The sequence below is a fragment of the Falco punctatus genome (assembly GCF_963210335.1).
Source record: "Falco punctatus genome assembly, chromosome: 9".
NCBI classification, from domain to species: Eukaryota; Metazoa; Chordata; class Aves; order Falconiformes; family Falconidae; genus Falco; species Falco punctatus.
In genome coordinates, this window is record NC_137589.1 from 23,346,355 (window position 1) to 23,355,806 (window position 9,452).

At 45.8% G+C, this 9,452-nt stretch overlaps 1 protein-coding gene across 5 annotated transcripts in view; it reads left to right on the forward strand.

Annotated features, from left to right (window-relative positions):
• Positions 1-9,026, forward strand: part of TUBGCP2 (tubulin gamma complex component 2) — a 36,440-nt gene extending 27,414 nt beyond the window's left edge. For all 5 annotated transcript variants that reach the window (XM_080401574.1, XM_080401573.1, XM_080401575.1 and 2 more), the window contains exons 17-18: positions 734-897; positions 7,526-9,026. In XM_080401574.1, coding sequence (XP_080257700.1) covers positions 734-897; positions 7,526-7,631 — 270 coding nt within the window. In that variant the 3' untranslated portion in view covers positions 7,632-9,026. The remainder of the gene's footprint in view (positions 1-733; positions 898-7,525) is intronic.
• Positions 9,027-9,452: the final 426 nt, after the last annotated feature.

A 9,452-nucleotide genomic window follows, 5' to 3' on the forward strand; every position in this document is an offset into this window, starting at 1 on the left:
TTCCACAATGTGGAGTGCTGATGGTGTTCTCAGAGTCTGCTTTGAAGACCCTCTCTCCCACAACAGTCCCTGCACTTGTTTTTAAGTTCTTAGTTGTATTTTCAGCTGTGCTCAGCTGTGCAGTGGGTGCCTGCATACAGGCTTTCTGCAACTCAAGAGCTTGCTTATTTCCAGAACTAGCATTTTGTGATGGATGAGCCAATAAACTCTCGGGTGTGACTCTTTGCAGCCCATTACTTTCATATCTGGGGTATTTGTCTTGTCCGTATCTCTCTATCTAAATGCACACATGCTAAGCAGTTTGGCATTCTCTGCAGCTAGCAGGCTGCCTCCTGTCCCAGTGAAGGCCCCTCTCTGGCACACGGCTGGTATGGGCTGGTATGGTCCATCACACTGCAAGGAAAGCAGACTGTTTCAGATGTTACAGCCTGTATCAGGCAATGCTCACTTTCTGCTTACTGGCTTTTCCTCCTGCTTGAAAATAAATAATGACACTGTATATTTGAGGATAACTCTACTGGGGTCTACTGTGGAGTTCTCCCAGATGGGTGTAGCAAGGGTTTTAACTATTGAGGTCTTTGCAACTGTTGTGAAAGATATATTTTAGTGGCCGAGCACTGAAGTTTTATGGCAGTATTTTTGAGCAGGTTAGGAAATAGGGAAGGAATAATTGCATCTCTTTGGCAAGTGCAAATCACCAAACATATGGGGTCACTATGCCTTTGCTTGATAGCTTTTAGCAGAGCATGCCGACAGTCTCCACCTGACATCTGGCTTTGAAGCAACAATCAACAAGTTTGACAGTAATTTTTCAACACATCTGCTGGACCTGTTGGACAAACTGAGTGTTTACAGCACCAATGACTGTGAGCACAGCATGCTCAACATCATCTACAGGTGAGCCAGTAGTTTTCTCTCTGTAACTTCCCCTCCTGTGGTTCCCAAATTCAGCTCAGGAAGAATAAGTGCTGATTATAACTGCGAATGTCTGACCCATCAATGAAAACACTGAAATCACAAGAAATACTGCTTTGCATCCTAACCCAAGGTTTTAAAAGATACCCAAAACACATTCCTTTGAATTATGTAGGATTTGTCTGTTAATGTTTTAAATGTAATGCAAGTGTTAGTTTTCTTGGGGATTGTGTCACTGTGTAGACAGTGAACAAGCTGGCTCCTGAGTACAGTATAAGTATTCCTAAGGTGAGAAAACCAATGCAAGGGATTGACTGAAAGTGGCTTTTTAGTTTTAAGTTCACATCTTTTTATTTATTTAAATAAGCATCTCTTAATATGTTTTTATTGTGGCCTCACCCATACTTACTAGCTTCTTAGAAATTGAAATTCCCTCAGTAATACCTAAAAGTCATGTGCGCAAGTTGTGTTGCAGGGAGGGAGAGGGGAAAGAGAAGAGGAGAGAGAGAGGGAGTGGGAAAAGGGGGCAGGGGGGAGAGAGGATATGATCTAGGTTTTTCTGCTAGGTTTATGACCTCTGTGTTTCTTTTTCAATAAAGTGAGATGCACAAGGCCACCTTTGGAATTATTAACGGTTTTTTGTTTGTTTTGTTTTGGGTTTTTTTGCTGTAAGTCACACATATTAGTGTTGCCGGAATTTTTAAGATCTGTGTTATAGATTGGTGTAAGATGGTGGGACCTGCCCTGGTAGTTCTAGCTTTGAAGAACCACAGATAATGCTCTAGGAGCACTACCCTGAGTTGAGCACGTGCTGTGCAAGCAGAGTGCTTCTCACTCTGATTCTGCTACCAGCATTTTAGGAACAAAACTGAAATAACTGCAATATGGAGTTTGCTGCTGGGAGCAGCTTTTAGTGTTTGTGTCTGGAGTATGTTTTTCAAGAGTTAAGCACCCGTGAAACCCAGCAGCCTGCAGACTGGAAATGTTCAGCTGAGGCATGCATATAACAACAGAATAAGAAGGCAAGCGAGAGTCAGGAGTTGACATCTCTTTAATTCAAAGGGTCACCTTGATGGAAGTCGTGTAAGAGCTGCTGGGCACCAGCCGCCTCACACCTGGCAAAGAGTGACATTTTAGAAATGTTGTTTGCAGACTGTTAGGCACATAGAAAAAAAAATTGATTTTTACAATGACTGACTTTTTCCATTGAAGAGGCAAGATACATATTGCATATAGGCATAATTTAAAGAGGTTTGTATTTTCATGAATATAAAATATTTCAACACCAATGCTTTTTTAAGTGCTTGTTCTATGTTTGTACGTTTCATAGATGCATTTGCATTGTTGCAGTGTGTGTGAGACTAAACCGCTTGAGTCTTACCTTCTTTGTTATTGCTGTCAGCTAGGGCACAGAAAACAGCCATCCTAAACATCCATTCGTTTCTTCATCCTGTCCGTAAGCTGGTATGTAGCCTTATTTTCATGTAAGCAATTATAAACAGCTCTTGCAGAAATTAAGGTCATTTTTAGATGTTGATTGTTTCCTTTCATCTTTATCTGAGGAAAGCCCTTGGTTTACCAAGGAGTACTCCCTACTTAAGTTGTAATGTTTTTCAGTGATAGATATGCTAGAATCAGTTGGCAGTGATGTGCAGTTTTGTTCATAAATTTGTCTGATAACTGATAAAGGGCGTTCGTGCCCCAACCCCTTTGATATTTAGTACGGAACAGAGTAGATCCTTATGTAGTTCTTTTTAACCACATAAAACTAAAGGGCACTTGGAGCTTTCTCCTAACTGTGCTTCGTCCCCTGTTTTGTTTTGTTTAAGTGTAGTCTTAACTGCTCCACTGCTTTGTTTGGTCTTAGTGAACTGGGTCATTCTCATCCTTTAATGTAATCTTCAGGAAAACTGTAAGAATATTAACCTGCGACCCCATTAAGTTCTGTTCACTGCCCTTCTGTAACAGATGTCTTTTATGGCTGGCGGATAAGCCTTACACCTCTGTTGAGATCTGCTGCACCTGGAAACAGAAAAGGTTTTGGGAATGTTTTTTTTTGAAGCAGGTTGTTGTCCCCTCCTCATGCTGTGTCTCTTGAAGCTTTCATTGTCCTTTTCTAACAGCATCTGACAAGGCTGTCCAGGATTCCTGGTACCAACCTTTGTGAACAGTTTTGTGAAGTATTCCAGCAGGAGGCTAGGCCTTCCAGTTGTCCTTTACTTCTGAGAACTTCTTGACCAGCAACTACCCTGGTCTCCTGTGTTAGCATCTGCTGCTCTATCTGAGATGTGGTCACTCAGCTGAGGCCAAGGTTGAACACTAAAACCTGTTATGCCTGTTACCATGGGTGCTTCCAGGAGTGAAGGCTAGCCCACCAGCTCCTGCAACACTGTAGAGAATTACATGTCTTCTTCCTTGTAGGATTATGCTCCTTATTTAAGGAGGACAGGGATACTTACAGGCATCTGAAAGGAAATGCAGTGCCACAGGACTGCTTGCTAGTCTGAACTCTCCTGCTTCCATTCCTTGTCAGGGTAGGAGCTTATGTTTCTACCACCAGAACTGCCCTGGTTGGCTGCTACTCAGTCTCTGGAATGGGAAGGTAGGTGAGGGCCTCTTCTCCACAGTCCTAATAACGCTGATTCACTCCATCTCTGAAGTGACCAGAGTCAGAGGTCAGCTTCTCATCTTGGAAATTCATCAGAGACTTTTTTGGTTGCTGTGAGTGGAGGCCCCAGCTGTACAAGTGATTGCTGTTCCTTTCAGGACTAACCAGGACAGCCAAGTCTCTGCAAATCCTTCTAGGAAATGATGGTGCAGCTTATCAAGGCCTCCTGAATGTTTTATATCAACCTTCATATGCCTGGGCATCGCTGTTTATCATCATTGGACTGATGTAGATTGCAGGCAGGATCCATCTGTAGAAAAATTGATAGGCCAAAGAGGTTAAACTCTTGCGGTCCCCTTGCTGCCATCACCCCTAGGTGTCACAGCAGTATCCAGTCAGGCTAGATTCAAGGACTGAGACCACAAGCAGTTGAGTCATCCAGGCAAGAACATTTACTCCCCCTCAGTGCTCCAGCTCTGCCTCCTTCTTTATCAAGTGCTTACATTTTTATCATTACCAGTTCCAGGTTCTAACTGATGGGCTTTTTTATGATGCTCCATCCAGGAGATGTTGGTGGCACCTAACTCCATGATCCAGCCACTTGGATATCATTGCAAGCCACATAGGGCATGGCCGATACAGTGTTGAAGACCAAGTTGCCTGCTCTTTTAATAGAAGAGCATCGTGACCCCACAATCCTTGAGTTTTGCAAAGAACATGTGGAGACTGTCCCACGGGTGGTATCACCCAGCTCAGTCCAAGTTGGTTCTAAGCTTACTCGGGAAGTCAGCGGTGTCAAGTCCTTGACCAGTCTTTACATCATGCAACGGCCTTCCATCATGTGTGATGCCAGACACTTATGTAAAGCCTTTTCTGGCAGTAGCTCAGGTGTTGTCCTGCTTCCAGCATTGCTCCTACCGTTACCATCAGAGGTTCACCTCTTGTATCATTGCCTCCCCACCCCTGTGTCAGCTTTATGCATCTGCCAGGATGGGGGGACAAGCTGGTGCTGCACCATGGAGACTGGCTGTGTATCTTGTTCAGTTGTGGGTCCCTGGTGCCACGGCCATGGGCTGTCCTCCACCAGATGCCTTTGTTTCACAGGCTGCACATGAGTGTTTGCTGTGGTGGGAGGTGACTTGTGAGTTGTGGAAGCTCTAGAGCCAGTTCTTCCAAATACAGAGATGTTTGTTCTTACAATGACTACTTCTTGTTTCAGGAGAAACGAGAAGTATGGTGATTCAGGTAGGCTGTGAGAAAACAAAATGCTTCTGTTAGCAGTTTGCGTTGAGAACAGCGACCTAAGCTGCAACCAGCTGTTCCAGGAGAGGGTCTGACTCCTTGCCCCCTGGTGTTCCCATGCCCCCATTCTGTTCAAGGGCTACAGAGGAAATACTGGGTCTTCATGCCATCAGGACTGTCATCACTATCAAGTCCCCCAGTTTGGACCATCTGGGACCACTTGAGCCTTCATCAAGATGTTGGACATAGCTGGACCTTTACTGACAGGCCACATGTCCCTGTTTCCTTAACTGAAATGCTGTATGTTAGCAGGCCGTGCAACAGAACATGCCTTCCCGTTTCTACAGGCTGCTCATGTTGTAATGTTGTAAAGTGTGGAAGTCCCACAATTAATGCCCAGACGTGACATTTAGCTCTCACTCAGTCTGTAGAGATTATTGAATTGAGTCCTGGACTCTATGGCAACAGGAACCCAAGAACCAGAGCGGAGACAGTTGCTGTCTGAAATAACATATTTGACAGAGATGGAAGAGTTTATAAGACATACTGGTCTTTTCTTGTAAACCTTTTCGTATGACTGCTTTTCAAGGGTGATAGTCAACATGTAAAATAACAAAATAAAAGCAGAATACCAGAATTACGATAAAAGGGTTATTTGTTTAATCATGGTTAGTATTTATTTAGTTTACAGTACTGAGTAACTGAGGCACAACCATTGTATTTGTAGTAGCAAGCAACAGAAGACTGAGATCCAGAGGGTTTCCTTCAAAGTGGGGAAGCTCACATCTAACTCTCGAGTCTTCAGTGTGCTGAAGCCTTGCTCAGGTCCCTTGGCTTCACCTGCAGCAGTGCTGACAGATGGTTGGCAACTGCAGAAAATCTTGAGAGTCGTTCTTTCACATCCCAGTAGTGAAAAGGAGAATTACAGCATAGAGGACTTAGTCAGAAGGATTACTTAATTCCAAATACTTAAAAATTTTAGCCATCAAGTGGTGTGAGCATTCATCAGATGTACTTCCTTTACTGCTTTGGAGGAAACAGCGATTGACTGAGTTTAGAGTTAAGACTGGTAGGGCACATGAAGTGATGCAAACCGCAGTGAGTAAGAAGTTTCAGCCACAAAACAAGAAACTGAAGCATAAGCAGAGTTTGAGGAAGCGCTATCTATGCAAGCTCTTAAGAGATAGTTATCCAAGTTCCTTTAACCCTAAAAACACAGGTGAAAGGAAAGCAAATAAAAATCTGTAATTTAAGAAGTTTGGAATAAAGCAACTTTAGAAATGGAACAGATCCTCAAAGTAAGGATGTAAATGAGTCCTGGCCTTATATTTGAATCAAAGTTTGGTAGATATGCCCGCCTCAGTGTCAGGTTTCCTTTGTACCACTCTTAAGGATGAAAGAGATGTAAGCTTTGCAACCAGGAGAGAGCAACAGATAAATTCCATCTGTCGAGGCTCTCTTTTCTGCAGTCACCAAAAAATGTCAAGAACAATTTGTTGCCATTTGTGTAAGGTTGTTAAGCAACATGAAACTCAAATATTGTGCCCATTCATTTAGTATTGGAGCAACTTAAATTGAGACATGTAGAGAGTAACTTTTGTGTGATTCACAGGCTTGTATCAACTGTTGCTTAGTGCTCCAAAGCACACGTTTTTAAGAGCTGCACGTGTCTTTGTTGGCTTTGTAGTGCAGAGAACTGCCTAAGGAAGGTCACGGCAGGCATGGAGCTGGGTGGTTTTGTGGCATCATTTTGGATTATCAAGGAGACAGGATTGTGATATTGCTGACATTGCCTGCTTTGGAGAGGCGTTTACAGGTATCAGCCATACCTGTGATTTTGGCTGAGCATCTTCCAGCCAGTTACTAGACTTCTTGAACTGTGAATCTATTTGAAGCATACTTGTGTTAGCAAGGAGGTGGTGGTAATAGAAACTGCAACATTTCATGGTTAGTTACAGTGGGTAATGTGGTGGGTGTCGTATGGAAATTAATACCAGAGTTCAGTGGTGGTGAACTCTGGTATTAAGGAGTGGTGGGAAGTGGCTGGGAAGGTACAGAGACTGAGGAGCCCTCACCCGTGGTGCCTTATCCACGAGTAACGTGTCTCCAGGGTTGTGTGGTCAAGCTATGGCTCTGGAGTAGAAGCTCTTTGCAACTGGTCCTTCCTGATGTATTTTATACACCTGTAAAGAATAGGTGAAATTTAGCCTGTTGTCAGGGGACGAGCACAGAAGAGGTGTCACCAACACCTGTGGCACAGTGCAGGTATCCCTGTTTCACTCTGAACAAGCCACTGTGTCTGCCTAGCCTGGGGCAGTTCCATGTGGAGGTGGCAGTTGGGAACGCTCTGTGATGTGGCCACATTCAGCTGATGCCCAGGGAGAGGTTTCTCCTCCAGGGGCCATGGCTGGGTAAGACCAAGGCTGTGTGCAGCAGGAATACAGCTGCTTGAGAGGTCTGTGCTGCCACACAGCCCCCCTTGCTGCACAAGCACGCATCCTCTGCTTCCTCCTGCAGCGAGACTTGCGCTGACTTGCTTCACACCCCTCATTTCAACCAACTTTATCCTAAAATTCATCTGACCCTGTGAAAGAGTTTATATATTTTTGGATTCCCTTGCTGCCTGTGAGCACCTCGATGAACACGTGTGCTGCAGCACCAAGCCTTTGGGGGCCCTTGGGTTTGGCTTGCTGCGTGCCGCTCTTGGGCAGCATTGGGCTGCCAGTGGGCTAATAAAACTGCTGGTTTTTCGTCTCTCAGGTTGGACTTCAACGGGTTCTACACAGAGCGCTTGGAGCACATGTCTGCGGAGCGCAGCCAGAAGGCGGCTCCCCTGCTTCCCCGCCTGACTGTACCGGCCCAGTGAAGCCCTGCTGCTGCCCCTCTCAGCCACCGCCTCTTCTGCACCAGCAGAGAACCGGGCACTCACTCACTGCAAGCTAGGAGTACTCAACCTGCTACATGCGCTGTGTGAGCTGGAAACAAACTGTAAGGGTTGTCCCAGAGAGATAGGGGAGTGCTCAATCTCCTGAAATGTATGTAATTGATTTTCTCTTCCGAGAGGCTTTTAAGTCCTTTTTTTTTTTTTTTTTTTTTTTTAATTACATTGTAAAATTATGTATTTGTGTGTTGAAAAGAAATTTAAAAGAAAAACAGAGTTATTTTGTCGGCAGAACTGGGGGTGCAAATTAGTCTTTTAGGTGATGAAATTTTGGTTGGCGCTCAGAGATCTGGCTCAGCTGCTGTGCAGCATTATTTTGGGAGGAGAGCCTAACTGGGCCATTGCTGGAATGAAGCTGATCAGCTGCTCTGACCGATGAGATGGGGGGGTCACAGCTGATGAGCATGATGTTCATGTCGTATTGACCAAGTCCTCAGCAGAGGACTTCCAGGGTATCTTGCAGATTTGTGCAGCCATAAAAATTGCTTGAGCCGGTTTGAGAGTGGATGTGGTAGAGGGCGGAAGAGAGGTGTCTCCTGGGAAGAAGTGGTAACCAAGACACATGCTAGAGACCCAGAGGCCCCAGTGGCAAGTGTGGGAATGAGGGGGAGAGATGAGAGGACTGTGGATACAGAGCTGAGCGCTCCTGTTATTTACCTGCCCTTCCTCTCCTCACCTCCTCCTTTGCAAGGTCCTTCCAAGAGTGTGTTAGGAGGGAATAGCCAGGTTCTCTTCACTCTGGTGGCCTAAAGCGGGTCGTCCAGTTTGGTAGAGGGAGAGAGACCGAAGGAGAGGATGGAGACCACCCATCCTGGGTCTGGAGGACTGAATTTGTTCATATGAAGGTTGAGGTTTAGGACCAAGACCTCAGCCAGCATCATCTGGTTCTTCAGGGAAAGGACTTCTGCAGTTCATGGGGATGGGAAGTTGCCTGTTTGCCCACTGAGCTGGCCTCTCAGTCCAGGGAGGTAATGGAGAAGCTGACCTGCAATTTCTGTTCAGTTTCTGTGGATCTACAGACTTCACAGCCTGTCCCTTTAGCCCCCAGGGTGGAGAGGTGGAAGGGCCCAGGACCCTGGAGGAGCCTGCTTGCCTCTCACTGCCCAGCATCTCAGGCTTGAGAGATTCCCCTGGCACCTCAGTTTATCGCTGTTGGTCGCATGTATTTGTTACACCAATGAGCAGCGTGGCAGCTGTTGCAGGAAAAAACTCTGTTCATGCATTTAAATCAGGATTGAAGCCATTTATAGATTAATAACACATAATTAACTAGCAAGCATTGAGTCTCAGCAGAAGTAATAGATATTTCTGAAATCCTAATTTTTAAAATCGACTGCAAATTTCTAAGCACCCATCTATGAGTAATCCCAAGGAGTCCCACTCACACCTGCACGCGCACGCGTGCGGATGGTTATGTGCACCCCTCAGCTTTTAGCAGGGGAAGGCACCCATCTCCTAGGAGCGGGGCTCTCCTCCTCGCACACCTCCCTGCGGGACATGTGGGCGCTCCACTTCTGAGATCCCGTGCTGCTCCCTGTGACCAGCAGGTCCACACCCAGGTGAGAAAGCCCCCAGGTCACCTACACCCTGGGTTTGGGTCCCCCCTGCTTGTTGCACCGTGTACCAGCAGCCCACTGGCTGGATGCTGCCCCCTCGCTGTGCCTGCCCCAGGCAGAGGTGGGGATGCTGGTGGAGCAGTGTCCTACCAGCCTTTGGTTCCTGCTGTTTGCATGAGAATACACTGAT